Below are 20,774 nucleotides of genomic sequence, written 5' to 3' on the forward strand. Positions count from 1 at the left end.
GATTCCAAATGCATTTTCGAATTCCTGCCATTAAACAGTCATTATTCAAGTTTATTGTGGGTACATACAATCAATGGAATGCTTTTTAGATTTTCATACACATTTTTATATTTTTATAAGTTAAAAATTATTTTATGGGCTTTCAAGTTGTTTTTTAAAAACATCTTTACATACTCAGGGCCTAAACTGTTACGCTTGGGTTTGGAAATGAAAATAGGAAAAATCTTAGGATGAACCACTGACCAGTAGCGTAGCGAGAGGACCCCCCAAAATATAAAAACACAATTACTTTCCTTCATAAAAGGAAAGAAAATATTAAAAATCATGAATTTACAAAAATGAAAAAAAAATGAATCTCTGAAAAATGAAGTTTTTTCTATTATGAAGGGCGTTAAAATTAGTTTGAAAACCTCTCCTTTGTACCCTGATGTTTAAAAATTTTCCCCCCTGGTTTTGGACCCCCCCTTAACAAAATTCCTGGCTACCCCCCTGCTATCGACTGAATTCAAATTTTCCTCACACGCGTTTCCCCCGAATTTTACTTTCTCATCGCATACGGACTTGTGTTTCATCCGAAAATGCTTCAGTATGGTGAGGTGGATTTAGCACATCCTCGCAATAATTTACGCCATAGTGCACGCACACTGCATTCATTGGTTCTCCTGTTAATGGAAATGTTTATACACAATGAAAGACATTTTTATTGGTGCATCATTAAATTAAATTGCAACTGCGCAATCAGCAACACAATTAAAAGTATTTAAAACGGTAATAACGTCACGTGCGACGAGGTGCTCAACCGCTCAGCATGAGGAAGGAGTGGGCAGCAAAAGCGTGTAAAGGAGAGGTGGAGGGGAAGGAGCAGTGGCGTAGCCAGGAATTTCAATTGGGGGGGGGGTGATCCAAAACCAGGGGGGAAAATTGTTGAAAAAACCGGGCACTAAATAATGGGTTTTAAACTAATTTTAACACTTTCCCAGAAAGTCACTCTCCTAGTATTTTAGTCTAGAAACGGAGAATTGAAGCAGATAGGCCAAAAAAGATCAGTTAGTGAGACGAGGTAGGGATGAAACACGCTTCAATTGTTTTCGTGTGATTTGATATTTTCCTTAGAAGACAATGATTTTTGGTCCGTGTGATTTCGGATGCGAAAAAAACAACAGAGGCACGGGCTGATGGACGGCCGAGGGTGGTTTTCTGAAATCTGCGACATAGTTACTTTTGAAATGCTGAAAATCCTGGCCACGGCTGAAATTCTACTTGCAACCTCTGCGAGAGCTTTCAAACAAAACAGTTCATGAGTAGGACAAGAATCGCATGCGACGGCGCATTCGAAGAGAGAATCGGAAATCTTTCCACTCTTATGGGGCGTTACATTCACTGAAGCTATGACTGTCTTCCGCGACTTTGGATCCGATGAAGGGCAATATCCGCGGGTATTTGGATCCGAGGTATCCGATCCGACCATCCCTAAAAATAACAATAGCCGCGGTGGCTACATTCTCGTTTGGCCGCGATGGCTAAACAATGATGTAGCGTTCATGGCGTCCATACATACCAGAGCAGCCTGGCGGGTGCGCGGTGGCGGCCGAACGCAACCTGTCGAGTCCGCCCGGAGGCCGCGGCGGCTTATGCCAAGCAAGTATAAACTTCCTCAAGGGTTGCATTGATGAAACTGGGCTATACAAACGCGAATGTGTCTAATTTTTTTATTATTGACGCAGGCGCGTGTTAGTCTAAAAAAGTTACTTATATAAAAAAACCGCTCTCAGCGCGTATTTATAAGAAACTTTTTTCACAGAAAAACTCGCTCTCTGCACGTTTTTATTATCATCAGACTTCAAATATCATTCGAAAGTAAAAAAAATATATTTCGATCTATTTTACTTTAAAATTGGTGGTCCAGATGAATTCTCCGAATGTGATTCATAATCGTAACAATTTGATTTGCCGTGACCAGCGGTTAATAAAAGAACGGAAAACGCATGCGTTGCTTCCCGATCCCGTGGTTTCCAATTTTTTTCTCTGAGAGTTGCTCATGAACACGAGGTATTGCAGGGTTCATCGGTTTGTCGCTCTTGCCGACATTTTCATGTTTCCGAGGCCGCTTAGGTATGTTCGTCGCAGCACCCGCGTGCGGGGCGTACCCTCCGCGCGGGTAGGCTGACACCGCGGCCGCTTAGGTGTGTGGCAGCATTTATGCCCCAAACTTATAGTCTATGCTCAAAGCATTTATCTTCCTGGAATCGATGGAATCGACTTTAGGCGATCGATTCTCGATTCCGATTCCGTGCCCGAGAATCGGTGGAATCGAGAATCGACATTTGGAATCGACTCATCCCTAGTATAAAGATAGGACTGATGTGCACCACAGGGGAAATGGGGTGTTTGAGGGAAAGTCAAACCCAAAGTTGCCCAAAGAATGTGCAGTTCTATGTTGCTCTTTCCCCAGTTACAACCAAATAGAAATTGGATTGGGATGATATTTTCACCACAGGTTCCAGTTATAGTGAGTGTGCAGGTGATCACGATCTTCGTCGAAGGTCATCTCTCTAGGATTTCCGATACGGAATTTTTAAGTGACAACCGATCGCAATGACGAGGAGCTCGCCTTTAGAGTAGGTTTCAGATATAACGTGAGAAAAGCTCCCAAAATGTATTAAATACTCTGTTTGGAAAACATTCACATTTTAATGCTAATTTAGGAAGGATTTCATAACAAAAGTAACTTATTAACACCTGAAGACGTTGTGTTTATTATATTGATCGAAGTGCGATTGACCGATTCTTTCTGCAGAATAGGAAGCGGCTTCGGGTTTTGAGTCACAAGATTGTAGATTGTGTTGGAAGTTCGTCTATATAATCGCTACTAAATTGAAAAATTAATAGTCTGGCTTCCTCAGAGCTTCCTGTCGCCCTCCAGGTAAGGTATTTTTAAGTTGAAAGTATCATCGACAGCTTAATCGAGGTGGAAATAAGTTCACCATAAGACTCTACCGGACTGCCAAAAGAATACACATTTCACATGAGTATACGCTTTCGCCTATATTATACGCAAGTCTCACTTTGTTGTGAACTATAAAACATTTCAGATGCACATCAGCTACCTTTCCATTTCTCGGCATCGACTTTCCGGGCCGACGAAGTCTAAAGTTTCACTAAAACACCCTGTTATCATGATGGAATCAGTAACAGGAAGCTTGCTAGGATCAGCCTAAGAATAACCATATTCCTTCATCTTTACGCAATCTATCGCTTTCAATGGAGGGGATATAGATCAAATAATAGCACTGAAGTCACAATGAACAACTCCGATACGTCCAGGGGCGCCGACTTATAAAAGATATTGGGGGGCCCATATCCGAGGTCTTGCCCCGGGAAGAGGTTAAATTCAAAGTGTGTCGCATCACCGAAACACTATCATGATTCACACCACCTGATTCAGTTAATCTGCTTAACCTTATAATTATTTGTTTTAACACATTGTTGAATTTATTTTAAAAGGTAACTATCGTCAAACATGGGAAATAAAAATTACCAATATATTTTTGTGATTTCACAAAGCATAATATAACTTAATTATTTTCTTGAAATATTGAGGGGGCCCCGCCCCCCCAAAAGAATCTTTGAGGGGGCTCGGGCCCCCTCGGGCCCCATGGAGTCGGCGCCACTGGATACGTCTGCACTTCAATAAATGAATCATAACCACGCCGTCGCATGTATTCAACCTCTACTATGGCCGTGCCTCCTCGTACTGAACTATGACGTCACTTTTCTACCAGCCAATCATCGGGCGTTTTCGCTTCTCACTTGCATTTGAAAATTCTCGTGAACTTTGATGCATTAAATATCGCAAACCACGTCATAAAATAATAAAAAACTTTCACCGAGGTATGCAAACATATATTTTTATATAATTTTGGGGCTATTGATTATATCTGAAATATATGCAAGTTCCCTATTGCCTCGGTAGTGAGGTAGGTACACAGCACTTATTCACCATTATCCTCTTATTCACTCGTTAACTTCAAGCACTTTTTTATTGAAATCACCGAAATCCGCGCAAAACTTCACTGATACACGCAGGCTTGGACGCAGGATATACGTTTTAACTGTACTTTTCACGTTATTTATTATTAGGTCTCCCTAGCAACGAGAGGGTTGCCAGACTTCGCTAGGCCTCCGCCTCGTGACGTCAGAGGATTTCAAGCCTTCAGCACTCAGGCCTTCTCTCTAGGTGGTGTTGCTCGAGCCCCCTCAAAAATTCGATATGGATGTGAAAAAAAAGTGTCAGGCTTGTCGATTTTCCCCGGAGTGTCCAGATGTCGAGATTCGACTTATCAGTGTTCTAATGTTGATCGTATGACTCTTCTAAAAAGCTTTTAAAAACTTAAAACTCACTACGGGTGAACCGGAGTTTAAGCCCCTTGGCGTATTGGCGGCGGTTTCTAGAACTATTTTTTGGGTTCGGTTGGTTTGGTTTGGGTTGGGTCGGTTTTTGCTTTAATAACAAATAAATTTTGATAAAATTTATGATTTGTTGATAACATTTTTGTAACCATAGCGCGCGGGAAAAATAGTTCTAGAAACCGCCGCCAATACGCCAAGGGTCTGTTCCTACTCCGGTCGCGCCCTCACTACTTATAAAATTTCCCGGGGCAAGATCCCCGGTTTGGCCCACCCAATATTTTTTGTAAGTCCGCCCATTCCTGTTGGAACAAAAAAATCAAAATTATATGCAAAAGAGTTAAAAAACTTCATGAGAATGAGATAGCTTCAAGAGGTGATTAAGCCGAAATTTGGTTGTGCTTTCCCAGTAAAATCATGTTGGAACATTTTGATGCATTTGATAACTGATTTACTTGATGACTTCTATTTCTTTCTTTTGACGAGGCATTGAAGACACGATATGCCTCTTCTGTTGACGGTCATTCAAAAGTATCATCTTATTATTTCCTTCCTTCATATTCGAGGTCACGTGAAACCATGGAAACTTGTTACCCATAAAAACAGCAAAGTTTTCGGAAAGAATGTGACAACGGGTAAAATACCAATAAATTTAATAAGCATCGTTATTTTATGTTTTGTTGTTAATTTTGACTGGTTTTCGTGTAATTGCAATATTCACTTGTTGCCTTTGCACTTTGATTCGTTTGTTCCCATCCAAGGGAACTGCTCTTCTGTTGCTGCTGCGGTCATATTTTAATCGGTTTTCAAAAATGGCCGCGGCGCGGTGATGAGTGCAATGCGATCCATCTTTTTTCCAACAGTTTACCTTATAGTATTTGTAATTGCCACGAATAGCACTGTGCTTTTATGAATTTGATAGATCTCATCATCATGTTTATAAATTTCGATGGACACGCTTACTTACATATAACCTTATTTCCTCGTGAAACTCGAATCATTTTGTCCTTTAGCGACGCGACTCGCGACTTTTGTAAACCCATCTAAATACGCATGACAGCACATTATCAGGCAGATTTGAGGATCCTCTTTTATAACATTCGTGTTCCCGCTCTTTACTTTTGCATTGCGCTTTTCGCCATCACAGGTACTTGACCTCCGCTGACAGTTGATAAACGTATTCCACTGTTTACAAGTTGTGATCAGTTGTGATAAGTGTTACATGGTAGTGGAAAGTTGTTATTGTGATTGCATTGCTTTTAATTCGTGCGTTTTGATGATTATTTTGGTCAATTGAATGTCTTTTCTGTCAGATTCCATCTTTACTATGCTTCACTGGCGTATCCGTGACACGATTATTACTCATTCGTCTCGTGCTTAGTGAACCGTATTTTATCAATCGTGTATTTTTAATCATGGAGACCCCCGTTTTAGGATATGGACCGAACGTCGGGGAGTCTCATATTTGCAGACTTTGCATGAAGAGTCATGCGTATTACTTGAACGTTTTCGTCTCAAGTGAACAATTCAAGATGCCTATTGGCAAGGTGATCGAGGATTTACTTATGTTGGAAGTAAGTGCTTTTCTGCGGATTATGTGATGACTTATGTTCATAAGGAGTCGAAAGAATATGTGGAGAATATGAAAACGTGATTGATATTTTCGTTTGATAACGTTTACGAATGCATTTAGGCTTCATTAGATAAATGGAAATGTGCCCGAATTATTTGTGACGTCAATTTTGTATTGATGTTCCTTCTCTGCGGTTTATAAATTCATGATTTCGGTGTTTCTCTTTTTAAGGTTGCGGAGGGCGATAGTTTGCCGGCAACGGTTTGTTGTCCATGTGTTACCAAGCTAATGGACTTCCGTGAGTTCAAAGAAATGTGTGTCTATTCGGCGAGGGAGCTTTCAAGATCGGAACCATTCCCGGTTAGTTATGAATTCCTTTCACTGTTTTTTCCTACGTCGAGTCATGTTTTTCTGCGGCGTAGGTTTATTTGGGTATTTCCATTTAACTCAACCCTGGCAACGGTCGTTATCCTGGACACATTGTTATTACACAAACAGGCAATCAACGATATGCACAAAAAAGGCTATTCGGGCTTCTAGCCGGGTGGTCTCCCTCCATTCTGCCCAAAAAAAGACCACCCGGAACCAGAATAATTAATAATAATGAAGACCATTTCATTATTAAAGACCACCCTGCTGGAAGCCCGAATAGCTTTTTTCGAATATATTCGCCGGGAAAGCATCAAATTTTGCTTCAGGGCTGTACACAATCTACCCTCTAGGGCAGGGGTTCCCAAACTTTTTTGTACCACGCCCCCCCCCCCACCGCTACACATATCTGCTTTCCATTTTGCAATACCCTATTTCCACGGTGCCGTACATACAGCTCCTACATGTACAAGTACTGGTACTCGTACAATTATATGCCTAAGTACTTGAAACGGTGAGTGGGTAGATTTTTTTGTTCACTGTTGAATACGGTAACGCAGAATGGAAAGATTCAATAATTGTTTTATTTCATTTGGGTGTCACGCCCCCCCTAGACTTTCTCCACGCCCCCCGAGGGGGGCGCGCCCCCCAGTTTGGGAACCCCTGCTCTAGGGAGTCATGCAGGGCGCATTTTCAATCCTTGCAAATAATTCCTCTTACTGCGTTACTGCTTACTTGTATGCTTTTAATTTAATAATGTATCTCAAAAAATATCTGGACGCTTTCGATCTAAACTGCGAAATGCATCAAATAAACGCCCGCCATTAGCATGATATTCATGTTGAACTGAGATTATCTATACTCACAAGTGAAAGACCATATCACAAACGAGCTAAGTTGTTTAACTTTCTACCACCAGATGTAAAAAAAATTTGAAGGGGAATTCCATTTGTGACGGAATTTCCTTTAGAGAAAACTGCGATAAGATATTTCGATAAAATTATTTTAAAAAAATGCTAAACTTCTTAATGTGCATGACTAAAAAACATCTAAGAAGGTGATTTTCACCTGCAGAAACAAAATTCATTATCGGAATACCTTCTAAATATGCCTAAAGTTATCATGTGATGGAATTACTGCCAGGTCAATCTCCTTAAGTGTAATGATTTCAAACATCTGCAAAACTCTGTGAATCATAGTATAGTTTGAAAACTTTTAATAAGGCTGTGAATAATGTTTCAAATAGTGATTTCGTAAAAATCAATCATTTAGCATTTGATGTATCAAGATGAAATATTTCAGCCTAAATTTTAATTTGAGAGGAAAAGTTGACATTTTCGTAGAAATTCCCTGTAAATATCAACTCATTCATGTTAGCAGAGCGTGATTCTTGGTATAAACTCGCCCAATATATTACCAGAAATGCACTCCTGGGACAGGGAATCAGTAAAAATAAATACACCACCTTTGCTTGACAAGAGCACAACCAACAATGCTTTATTTATATTTACCTCTCTACAAAAGTAAATAGATACCAGTAGCGACTATGCAATCCCTATACTTGCCGCTAGATGGTGTACCCATCGGTATAATCGCAGCTGATATCATATGATCGCAACTTCCAACAATTCAAGTACACATTTAAAACACATCTATTGCAATTTATTCGTTAGATGTATACTATGACTTATGTAAAAAACTATGCTAACCACTCGTGTCATGGCGAAATTAGCAGTGCCGGAACGCATTTTCCTGTGGGTCGCATCAATTTTGTTGCCTCAAAATTGTAATACAGTAGATTCCGGTTAATAGGGACAAATCGGGACTGGTGCACTTTGCCCCAATTAAGCGGCTGCCCCAATTAGGTGAACTCTCTCATATATGAGCATAAACAAACTTTGAAATGATAGAAAGAAGACTAAAGAATGTTTATAATGCAATCTAAGTTTATTTAACTATGAATTTGATTATTAATCAGCGAGTTTAGTTAATTTATTATCATTTTAAGGAATTATAACATATATTTCACAGCCTTAGGCGACGCCGAATGACTGTCTTTTGATAAGTCTTATTAAAGAAAAGTCCTATCCTCTTACGGATAATACAACAAAAAGAGCTTTCAAAATAGGGCAAGAATAGCAACACTTGTGAAAAATAAGAGTAAATCAAAGCAGGAAAATATAAAAAAATAGTGAAAATGAAAAAGCAGGAGCAATTTCCACAATTTTACATTTATTGATACGACCGGTTTCGCTTTTCAGCATCATCAGGTACAAAAATATCAAGTGCGCTGTGCTTAAATAGGAAGGTAGGAGGGGGTGGTGGGCGGTAAGGCGGGGGAAGGGGATGGAGGGAGGGTGTACAGTCACGGGGCTTGGGAAAACTGAGGATGGGGTTAGAGAGGAGTATGACAAATACACTAATTGTCCTTAATGTCTTCCTCCAAGGGGAAGGTGGGAAGGCCCCTGGTACCCTCTCCGCTGGGTTCCAACGCTCCAGTCGCTCGGTCCGGTCAGCTACCCCTGGATGCCTCATGGTGTCGGCCGTCGAGGAGGATGAGGGGGGGGGCAACCGCGTCCTGGGGGAAGGGGGGGAGGGGGAATGGCTAATGGAAGTCAATGGATAGGAGGGGTGAGCTGGTGTAATACAGAAGTTCGTTGAGGAGGGGCTTATTACTCTTTTTCCTTATGTTAATTTCTATTTGTTCCAGGGCATCAAGTTTCCTTCCTTTGTCGGCTACGTGGAGAATCACAGGATCAAATTCACAATCATGGCCCGAACTTAACAGGTGTTTTGCTACCATGGATGTCTCATCACCGTTTTCTTTGCACTTCTTGTGTTCTTTCATTCTCGTGGTGAAATCACGTCCTGTTTGCCCTACATAGCTCGCTCCACAATCACAAATTACCTCGTATACCCCACTCAGATTAGTTTTCTCAATAGTGTCCTTGTTTTTACAAAGTGATTTTTTGAGCGAGTTTGGTGTGTAGAAGGCGACTTTATATTTGTCCTTTGGAATGAGATTCACTATTTTATAGGATAACTTTTGAAAAAACGGAAGTTTACACCACTTTCTTCCATTATTGATGTCTGCTGGCAAGAGGGATGTACTAAGGCCAATCGCGTGCTTCTTCCGTTTCTTGGTGAGGAGAGAGTTGATCATGTCGGCACTGTATCCGTTGGTCACAGCAATCTTCTTAATAGTCGCAAGTTCCTTTTTATAATTCATCTCCGACATGGGTATATTTATAAGTCTGTGAATCATTGAATTGAAGCTGGCTAATTTATGCGAAATCGGGTGGGCGGAATCTGAAGGAATTACTTGGTCCGTGTAGGTAGGCTTCCTGTAGATGGCAAAATCGTGTTTTGACGAACTTCTAATGATGGAAAGGTCCAAAAAGTTGATCTTTTTGTCGTCTTCAAGTTCCATGGTGAAAGTGATGGCTTCATGTATTGAGTTGAGGAATGATAAGAAGTTGTTTAATTGTCTGTGGCTGCCCGTCCAACAGCAAAGGACATCGTCGACATATCGGAACCAATATAAAACATTTGAAACTTGGTTGTTCTTGGGGTCGAAGATTTTCTCTTCTAAATTGTTCATGAAAATTTCGGCTAATATTGGAGATAGTGGTGAGCCCATAGCCATGCCCTCCTTTTGTTTGTAGTATACTCCGTCGAACAGAAAGTAATTTTGATCAACACAAATCTTCATTAGTCTGTGCAATTCTCCTGCTAGTTTTGGTGTTACATTAGCACGGTCTAAGGTTTCTTTCGCCAGTCTAAGCACTTCTTCCGTGGGGATGGAGGTGAATAGGTTTTGGACATCAAAGGACACTAGTTTGGCATTTGGTGGCAAGTTCACACTTCGTAGTTTTTCCGTTAAACTTATGGAATTTCTAATAGCGTACTTAGCAGAAAAGTCCGTAAATTGTCTGAATAAGGCATTCACTTTATAAGCCAATTTATGCGCTGGTGCACTTACACTGGATACCACTGGTCTGATCGGAGCGTCTGTTTTATGTAGCTTGGGCATTCCGTAAAGTCTTGGAGGCAGTGGATTCATGGTAGTCAAAAAATATTTCTATCTAACACTGAGTAGGGTCGTGCATGAGGCAATCTCGGATTTAATCCTTCTTTGAAATTGCTTAGTTGGATCTTTGCACAGAATTTCGAATTGGTTGTTTAAAATGAAATCTCGGCACTTACTTTTGTAATCTGCTTCGTCCAAAATCACCATGCATTGGCCTTTGTCTGCTTTAACAATGGTGAGCTTCTCCTCTTTTACTTCTTTGATTAGATCCCTCAGTGTCTTTGCATCCGCCGATGCCCTTGGATTCAGCGGTCGTTTCCTTGTAATATCCTCTCCGATAGTGTTGGCCACGAGTTGTTTGGAGCCGTGTGTTTCTCTTCCAAGGGAGACTTCACAATCTGCTGCGAGGTTCTTGTAGTCGATGGTCGATATGGGGCGTGGAGGCACGTATTTTAGTCCTTTGTTGAGTATTTCCATTTTCGGGGCGTCGAAATTATGTGATGATAAGTTAAGTGACCGAGCGACTGGAGCGTTGGAACCCAGCGGAGAGGGTACCAGGGGCCTTCCCACCTTCCCCTTGGAGGAAGACATTAAGGACAATTAGTGTATTTGTCATACTCCTCTCTAACCCCATCCTCAGTTTTCCCAAGCCCCGTGACTGTACACCCTCCCTCCATCCCCTTCCCCCGCCTTACCGCCCACCACCCCCTCCTACCTTCCTATTTAAGCACAGCGCACTTGATATTTTTGTACCTGATGATGCTGAAAAGCGAAACCGGTCGTATCAATAAATGTAAAATTGTGGAAATTGCTCCTGCTTTTTCATTTTCATTATGTCACGTTTCCACTCCATCTCGCCTGAAACCTCAGACTATATAAAAAAATAGTATTCTGAAAACAAAAAATATTAATTTAGTCGTGAGTATAGAGTCTTATGTCGCCGACTCATGGCCCAATAAAGCGGCATGCTGTCCCAATTAAGCGGAGAATACTCTGGGATGTTCCTCTATTGGGTTCTGTTCTTCAAGTTCTGCCCCAATTTAGCGGCTGCCCCAAGTAACCGGTGGACCTATTGAACGGAATCTACTGTAGCTGATAGGAAATGGATACCCACCTCCCATCTTGGCCTGGGTATATATACCGAGAGAGTACTGGGTTTTTCACCTTGAAAATGACACTTATGTGTTGAAACCATGGTCGGTTGCTGAGTTGTGACATTAAAAGTGTGGAAATTACCATTGTGTTCTTCTTTTTATCATGGAAACCTCGTGCATGTTTATTGATGTTGTTGTTTTGTTTTGTCTTCCAGTGCCCCGTGAAAGTGGAGATTATTGAGGAAGATGACACTGTGGAGCCCTGTGCGGGATCGGGGCTGGCCGATTGGAATGACGAATTCATCAAGGATGGTTCTGGACAACCTGTGCACTCAAAAGGAAGGATTGCAGACCACGAGGTGAGGACACTTTGTCATGACGACGGTCATTTGAGTGTTCACACCACAGAATCGTAAAAACAAAACATAATAATAATATTTATTTGCCCAAAGGACACATTACATCATGATACAATCATAACACAAGTATATAGGGCACGTCTGAATTAACTAATTCACATTAAAAAAATGTTACATTTCACATTGAAGATACTCTTTTATACTATAAAAACACTTCTCTAGTAAGTAAACTGAGACACTCTTTTTAAAAACATTAATACTTTCTATACTTTTAATATATACAGGTAAGTTATTATACAATTTAGTACACATGAACTCAGGCCCCCTTGATACCAGAGCTAGGTTTGATTGTTTGACGTGAATGTCATTACATCTCCTGTGGCCCGAGTCTTGAAATTTTCGTTACTCACCGAACACAAATCGACGTTTTCGTTATCGTCAGTAACTTCGTTAGCCTCATAACGAATTTCAGCATCAACGAATCGCGGAGCAAGTCCTTAATTTTTTCGTTAACAGTACAGCGAATAATCTTCGTTTCGTTATTCCCGCTGGTGCTGCAGCGACGTCTGTGGCTTTGTACCAAACTAAAACAAATGACTGCTCTAACGCAATCGTACCCCAACCCACCGTTACTGATGGTTACCATGGATTCTTACAGTGTTTATTTTTCCTTTGGAGCGACTAGTGCAGCTTAGGAGCGGATTTTTGTAATCATACATTGTGATAAAAATATAATGGAAAGTGTAGGTAAGAAAAGAATGAGCAAAGTCTCCGAGAAGCAGCAGGAGCTAATGCTTGAACTTTATACGAGGCATAAAACTATTTTAACCGGAAAGCTTGGCCCTAATGTAACAAGCAAATCTAAACAAAAATGCTGGGAAAATATCGCACAGCAATTAAATGCAGCAGGCCAGGGTCCAGCGAAGGACGTGGAGAAGTGGAAGAAGGTAATATTTTGCTGATTATGACTGAACTAAATCTTGGAAAATGTAAACATTATTGAAAAACTTCAGTCCAGAAGTAAGCAATGCCGTTGAAGTGAAATGACTTGAACTGTAATCATTTAGATGAAATTAATTGGATGTATTTGGAAAAAGGTGTTTATTTATTCGGTTCCTCTCTTCGTAATTCATGCTCCTTGTTCTAACGTTCTCATCAAGTCTGTTAACTGCTTTTGAATTCAGAATAGTTTTGCGCGTTATAATTCATGTATAAATGGTTAGCTAAAAGTGCTTGCAACATTGATTTTGAGACAGACATGGGCAGACTGGAGAAGCTCAGTTAAAGCAAAAGCGTTGCGTCTCCAGAAATATCATAAAGAGACAGGTGGGGGAGGCATGTCAAAGGAAAATTTAAGCCCATTGGAGGAAAGACTTTTAGAAACTATTGGAAAAGTTTGTACCTACGGAGATCCAGGTTGTAAGGAATCGCTTGTGGAGGTATTTTTGATGAACTTCAGTATGTTTGAGCAAAGTATAATTATTTTGATTCCTTAGTATTTGTTAACATTACGGAATTTCCATTTTAAAAGGAGGAGATTTCAGTTGATAATGAGGAGGTCCTGTCAGCCATAGGTTTGTAAAAAGCTGTCACCTATTCATAGTTTGTAGCATATTTGGATATAGGGCCTCATTAATATATTTTGTTACTGGTAGGGCAAGTGCTCATGGACTTTGGATGTAGTGGTAGCTTTGAAGATACTACCAATGCAGGTGTGTACTGGAAAATGACAATTTTCCAAACTCAAATACATGCAATATGATTCTTGGTTTTCTTATAAACAAGCAGTGAGAAAAGGTGCAATGCACACTTAAGGAATGATAAAATAGTTTTAAATAAATAACTTGTATTAAGAAATATGCTCTGGTGTGATCAATGCCAATTGATGGAAATTATAATGATTGTATTACACAGTAAGAGAACCCTCCTCGCCCTTGGAAGAGATAGTGCCTCCACCTTCTCCATTTTTGTCAAGGCAGAAATCTCCTCATTCTTCCCCAATTAATAGAAATTTTATGAAAGAGAAGAGAAAACTCAAAGGTATAAAACTGTTTAGTGTTTCATAGGTATAATTGAAATACCTGGTGAACCATGGTGAATTGATAACTACCACATTAATGCTTATATTAATAACTTTAATTTCATTTGTTGAATCTTTCCTTCCTGATTAACAGGCAAGAACATTTCTCTGTATGAAAGAACGACAGAAAGTCTTTCTCAGATAGAGGAAGAGAGTTTGAAATTTAAAAAAGAGATTGAAGAAAAAAAGTTAAACGTCCTTAATCAAATTTTAAAATCATTAAATGACCTCCAACAAACTGAAAGTAGAAAAGCAGCTGCAGCTGAGAAGCAAGCTGATGCTTTTGAAAAGATTTCAGAATGCCTACAAAATCATTTGATGAAAGAGTAATTTGAACCTCTGTTACATCTATGGCATCATATTTGTTTGAAATGTTTTAAATAATAATAATAAATATCAATATTTAATTGCCAAAGGATCAGAAAGCAATGAGTACATTGATTCAGATGTATGGCACGTTAATAGAAAATAGTAAAAGTATCACCAGCAATATCATTATGTTTACGATGGGTAAAAATGGAAATGGTAAATTCTGCCATCAGCATTTTAGATGAGGTGCTAAAGAAATGCACTACCATTAGTCATTGAAGTCATTGATTTATATGCATGTAGAGGTAGAAGTACATGGTACATTTAGGGGCAATGTTTGGATGAATACAAAAAGACTTAAGAATTTACAAGTTCTCATAGTAATACTATTTTGAGAGGAGAAATACCTTCACTTTATCCATGAAAGCCTTGTCAGTTGGGAAATCTTTATTTGTAAGGGAATTTTATAGTAAAGTTGCAGCCCCATACGTTGAGGCCCTATAGGTGATTTCCTAGTTCATACAAATGGTTGGTGCAGATCATTTTGTTTTCAGGTTGAGTACTGGTGAACATCTGAGTTGAAGTAATATTCTTTCATGTTTTTTGTGTAAAGAATGTTTTAAGAGAAAGAGTGTTAAATTATGCTCACTCAAGAAAGGGTAAAATTTTTAACTTCTTGAATGGAAATGTCTGCATGGGCTGTTGTTATTGGCATGAGGTATAATTCAAACAACCTTCTTTTGAATATTGAACAATTTCAAGACATTAGAGGAAGTTCACCAAAAGATTATATGTACTATATGATGCATGGGAGTGGAACAAGCCTTAGTAAATGTTATAGAGAATGTCAGTTGACTCCGTTTAGCGGATGGATCTAATGAGGAAGCAGATGAAGCTAAATTTTTTGACCAAAAACAAATATGGGTATCCCATGAAACATTTGAGTCTATGTGCATCCTTAAATATTTGGCTGAATTATCTTGAGGAATATGCGTGCCATTAATTATTATAATTACACATTGCTGCAGGTATACTATTGCCTGGTGGCAGCATTAGATGTACATGAATAACAAATGTGTACATCCAAAGTTTCTATCTTTCTAATACAAAGTTTAGAAACAGAATGGACACCCATGATAAAAATAATCCACTAATTCTAATCTCACACTACTAAGAATAACATTGTAACGTTGTGCCAATAAACCAATTTCAAACAATCCATTAAATACATTAATTCTAATGTAATAGGTACATTAAAAAATGAGAACTAACCCAATTTTACACTCTCCCTTTTAAACAACTATGTAATTAGTCAATAAGTGATGACACTTCTTCCTAAAAAATGTATGGGGATAGGGAAATGCTCCTCTTAGGCTTTTGTATATTTCTGAAATACATTGTGTGATTTCACAATGTTCAGTTTAAGGGAGTTCTTAAGGCACCAGCGATTCACTGACAGTTAAACCATCGGTGATGAGAGATTGAAGACAGAAGAAAAAACAATGAATTTAGTGGCATCTGCATGTAGAGTTGGATAACTACCAGCTATTTTAGGGATAGTATGTGGTATTATAATCAGGTAAGTCATTTAAACCTTAAGGTTGATTAAATCATACACTCATTTTTGGTGCCACTTGCTCCGAAGGAGAAATTGTTTATTCACAACTGGATGTTTTACTGCATCAACAGTACAGAATTCATTGATTTTCATACAGGAGATTAATTACAAAATAACTGGTGAATTACAATACGAGCGATGATGTAGATCGGCATGGTTGGCTATTTTCTAAGGATTATAAATACCATTCAGTTTATCTAAATTAGGAAAACCGAGCTCTAATAATTTGGAGACGAATTCTTAGGGCTTCATTATGAGCATGATGCTCAATGTCTTCCCTTACATAACCTACAGCTCTATTTGCTGGAGGAAGCTGTATATTATCATCTTCCAAGTTATACCTCTTGCACATGTTGTGTATAACAACACAAGTGTTAATGATTAATGAAGCTCTTTCTGGGGAATAATGTAGTCCTCTCTCAGATAGCAAGCATCGAAACCTACTCTTGAGGACACCATTGCATCTTTCAATGCAGTTTCTTGCAGCAGCATGTGCCTCTGTATACCTGTACTCTGGGGTTCCTGGTATTGCATTTAATACTGGTGTCATCAGCCAAGGCTGAAGAGGGTAACCACTATCCCCTGGGATGCAAACAAAATATTTCATTTTGGTATTTAGCACTTCTTTATAAAACTGACAGAATGGGTGCTCACTCAATTTGATGATTAATACATTTTTGTCAACTTGAAAAGTAAACTGTAGCATACCTATAAGCCATCCATCTAGGGTTCCTACAGAATGAGCATTTTCCAACGCCCTGTATATGTTTGAACTCCTCCAAATGAAGGAATCATGTGTTCCCCCAGGGTATCTTGCGTTAACATTTAAAATGTTTAAATCATAGTCACATATCTGTTTTTAAAGGGAAACAAGCAAGAAATAGTAGGTAATTATCTGCATAGGTTGTTTAACCAATATTCATGCTACATATGTATATTACCAGCTGAACATTTATGGAATGATAACCATGCCTATTAACGTAAAGGTGTTCAGGATATACTTCATCATTTACATGGGGAGCCTTGATCTTCACGTGCGTGCAATCAATTGCACCGAGAATACCGGGGAAATTCTTTTCCTCCAAAAATCTGAAATTTAGACTTAGTTAGATTTAGTTAGGAATATCATCAATAATTATGTCCAACATTCAATACTCATTCAACCTGGAATATATCTTAATGAAATAATTTGTTTACCGTGCTTTTATCCTTCCCTGCTTATCAATATTAATTGGGAATTCAACCCATTTATGAAGTAAATGTTCATTCACCGTATCAGTTATCTCCTTAATTATTCGACTTACAGTCTTTTGGCTTACATTCAAAAATAAATTTAATCCAACTGGCCTTTGATAGCTGCCACAGGCAAAAAAATGCAATGCTGTAACAACCTGCATTCATGAAAAATAGGTTTTTTTATCGTAGTTTCCATAGTAAGAGAAACGTAGTAATCGTTGACAAGAAAAGGTTAAATCTACGGCCAACAATTTTGCAATAATAACAAGTTCACTTTCTTTAGTAGGACTCATTTTACTGATGGTAAGAAAATGAAATTAGTCCATGCCTACAGGTAAATACCTTTATTTCAATAGGAATGCATGATCTTCGTGAAGAATGCATGTAAGGCCTTAGCTCTTCCACTAAACCCAAAGTTGCCTCTTGATTAAGGCGAAATATTTGAACAAAATAATCTTCGGGAAGATCGTATGGATTTTGCCGGTCCCTTAGATATCTCTCTCGCCTATACAAACGCCTTTCCTCTTCATAAGCTCCCCTCATCAAAATAACGCGTCTCAAGGCCGCCATATTGGTGTAAACAAACAATATGATTTACTTCGTTAGGCTATGAACGAATGCTCTTCGTTTTTCGTTGCGTAAACGAAGGAATACATTGATGTTTGGAAAGGAAATTGCTTAGCTTTTCTACAAAAAACACACTTTATTGCCGACTAGTTTCGGTTACACTGTACCATTATCAAGACTAGTGATACACATCAGAATTTGCCGGTATATATACTCTGTGGTCGGGTGATTGGAGGGGAAGGGGAGGGGGGAGAGGTAAGTGACGGGGAAGGTGAAGGAGGGAAGAGATAGGGAGAAAAACCAGAGGTAGTTACAAAGTAGAGCGTGGGTTGGCGTCACAAGGATTTTTTGGGGTGTAATAGTGGAATGTCTAGAAGGGGGGAGTGGAAAGGGAAAAGGTGGTCATTAGCAATGGGTTCTTTCCTCTTTACAATTTTTAAAATTTCCAACTGTTCTCTGATGTCCAGCTGTGTTCCTTTTTTGACTCGGTGAAGCAATACCGGGGTAAAATCCGCTTGGTGGCCTTCCTCCCGAAGATGGGTAGAGAATTGGGACATCCCAGTGTTGTTGTAGTAATCGCGCCGGTGTTCCTCCGCTCGTACGGTCAGACTTCTTCCTGTTTGTCCTATGTATTTGGAGTCACAATCACCACACCTTAATTGGTAGACCCCGCTCTTGAGGGCTGAATCAGTGGGGTCCTTGACTGAAGGTAGCATGCTCTTCAGGTTAGAATTATTGTAAAAGGCCGGTTTTATGTTGATTACTTTGAGTAATTTTTCCAATTTAATAGAAGGTTGGCCTAAATATTTTATGCGTCGCCATGACTGTTGATCCGTGGGGGTGGTAGAGTAAATACCTCTGAGTAAGAATTTTCTCTTTTTGCTTTCAAACAAATCGTTGATCAATTTTTCGGTGTAACCATTGGCTATCGCGATTTTTGTGATGGTGGTAATTTCTGAAAGGAGATCTGAGGGCTCTAAAGGGATCGACAAAGCTCTATGCAGCATGCAATGAAAGGCTGACAATTTTTGGGTTATGGCATGCTTGGAAGTTGCGTGGATGACTTGGTCTGTATGAGTAGACTTTCGGTAAATGGAGAACTTATGCTCGCCGTCTTTAATGGAAATATTTAGATCTAAATAATTTAGAGTGCTGCCCTCTTGTAACTCCATAGTGAACTTGATATTTGAATTTAAAGCATTGATAAGGCGTAAAAAATTTCTTAGTTGCCTCTTCGTTCCCGTCCATAAACAAAGTATGTCATCTACATAGCGGAACCAATAATGAACATTCTTTAGGAGGGGGTGGTCACTATTGAAAAGTTTCTTTTCTAAATTGTTCACAAATATTTCGGATAGCAGAGGTGACAATGGGGAGCCCATAGCTAAACCGTCTCTTTGTAGGTAGAAGTTTCCGTTAAACATGAAATAATTTTGATTTGTACACACTTTCAATAAAGATATTAGTTCGTCGCAAATGAGTTGGGGCGTTTTAGCTTCGTGTAGCACTTCCTTGGCCAGGAGCACTGCTTCATCTCTTGGAACACTCGTGAATAAGTTCACCACGTCAAAGGAAACTAGCATAGAATTTTTAGGCGGTGTTATTTTTGATAACAATGTTGTCAATTCTATGGAATTCTTAATACTGTGTTTTGCAAGGAAATTGGAATGTTCCATGAATTTGCACTTCACCACTTTGGATAGGGAATGCACTGGGGAGCCTATGCCTGAGACCACCGGGCGGATGGGAATGGAAGGTTTGTGCACTTTGGGCATGCCATAAAATCTGGGGGCAGTGGGATTCATCTCTGTTACATTCCACTTTTCACTTGGGGTGAGGACCATTTTTATTTTGGAAATAGCACTTTTACACTCTGCTTGGCATTTCTTGGTGGGATCTTTTTCTAACAGTTGCACATGATTTTTTGCAATAAATTCTAAACATTTGTCAATGTAAATCTGTTGGTCCATGATCACTGTTGCGTTCCCTTTGTCTGCTTTAATGGCTACCACGTTCGCTGCTTTAAATGATTTCTTGATTAAACGATTTCTTGATAGTACAACGTCAATCTCTATGGTGGGAAGCAAAGCAACGCCAATTGAGTCAGCTAATGTCAGAATAGACTCCTCCAAGGTAATGGTTGTTAGTTCCTTCAATCTTCCCGTATGAAAGTGCTTCTATGCAGGAAGATATCTGACCCTTATTTATTAATAAGTTTGTAAATGGCATTATGGTATTTTATGATCACAATTTACCAACTTTATGGCCACTTTAATCTTAACATTCTCGAACGAAACTTGGAGAGACAACTGGAGAATCAACAACACCGACGACAACAACCTGGAGAAACAGCAACACCGTCAAGGAAAGAAACTGCAGAATCAACAAGGATGGCAACTGTAAGTCCCATGCCCCAAACGTTCCACCAAAGAGTAATTAACTTATCACAGCACCAGTTCCAACCTGTAGAGATTAAACTACTTGAAAAAGGCCTTAAATACTGTCCGAATCTTAAAAACAAAACCGAAGATTTTGAAGACCTAGTAGTGGATTGTGAAGTCGCTTTAAAACGAGAAGATCACATGATCAAGAGTGTTTTTGCCAATAGTTTAAATTCATTGTTTAAAAAAGAGTGGCGGCATGATAACGAGAAACCATCTGCCCGGGACCGAGAAAGAGCCATAATAAACTCAATCAAGAAATCATTTAAAGCAGCGAACGTGGTAGCCATTAAAGCAGACAAAGGGAACGCAACAGTGATCATGGACCAACAGATTTACATTGACAAATGTTTAGAATTTATTGCAAAAAATCATGTGCAACTGTTAGAAAAAGATCCCACCAAGAAATGCCAAGCAGAGTGTAAAAGTGCTATTTCCAAAATAAAAATGGTCCTCACCCCAAGTGAAAAGTGGAATGTAACAGAGATGAATCCCACTGCCCCCAGATTTTATGGCATGCCCAAAGTGCACAAACCTTCCATTCCCATCCGCCCGGTGGTCTCAGGCATAGGCTCCCCAGTGCATTCCCTATCCAAAGTGGTGAAGTGCAAATTCATGGAACATTCCAATTTCCTTGCAAAACACAGTATTAAGAATTCCATAGAATTGACAACATTGTTATCAAAAATAA

At 39.4% G+C, this 20,774-nt stretch overlaps 1 protein-coding gene and 1 long non-coding RNA gene across 4 annotated transcripts in view; one reads left to right on the forward strand and one right to left on the reverse strand.

Annotated features, from left to right (window-relative positions):
* Positions 1–5,579: 5,579 nt before the first annotated feature.
* Positions 5,580–20,774, forward strand: part of LOC124170148 — a 58,271-nt gene continuing 43,076 nt past the window's right edge. For all 3 annotated transcript variants that reach the window (XM_046548840.1, XM_046548842.1, XM_046548841.1), the window contains exons 1-3: positions 5,580–5,981; positions 6,212–6,340; positions 11,689–11,832. In XM_046548840.1, the coding sequence (XP_046404796.1) occupies positions 5,823–5,981; positions 6,212–6,340; positions 11,689–11,832 (432 nt within the window). In that variant the 5' untranslated portion in view covers positions 5,580–5,822. The remainder of the gene's footprint in view (positions 5,982–6,211; positions 6,341–11,688; positions 11,833–20,774) is intronic.
* LOC124170149 lies at positions 16,029–17,023 on the reverse strand. Its single transcript, XR_006867333.1, has 3 exons — positions 16,781–17,023; positions 16,548–16,692; positions 16,029–16,421 (listed from the first exon to the last, which is right to left on the reverse strand). It is a non-coding gene; the product is annotated as an uncharacterized LOC124170149 (long non-coding RNA).

Source organism: Ischnura elegans, chromosome 13 (genome assembly GCF_921293095.1).
Source record: "Ischnura elegans chromosome 13, ioIscEleg1.1, whole genome shotgun sequence".
Classification (NCBI taxonomy): domain Eukaryota; kingdom Metazoa; phylum Arthropoda; class Insecta; order Odonata; family Coenagrionidae; genus Ischnura; species Ischnura elegans.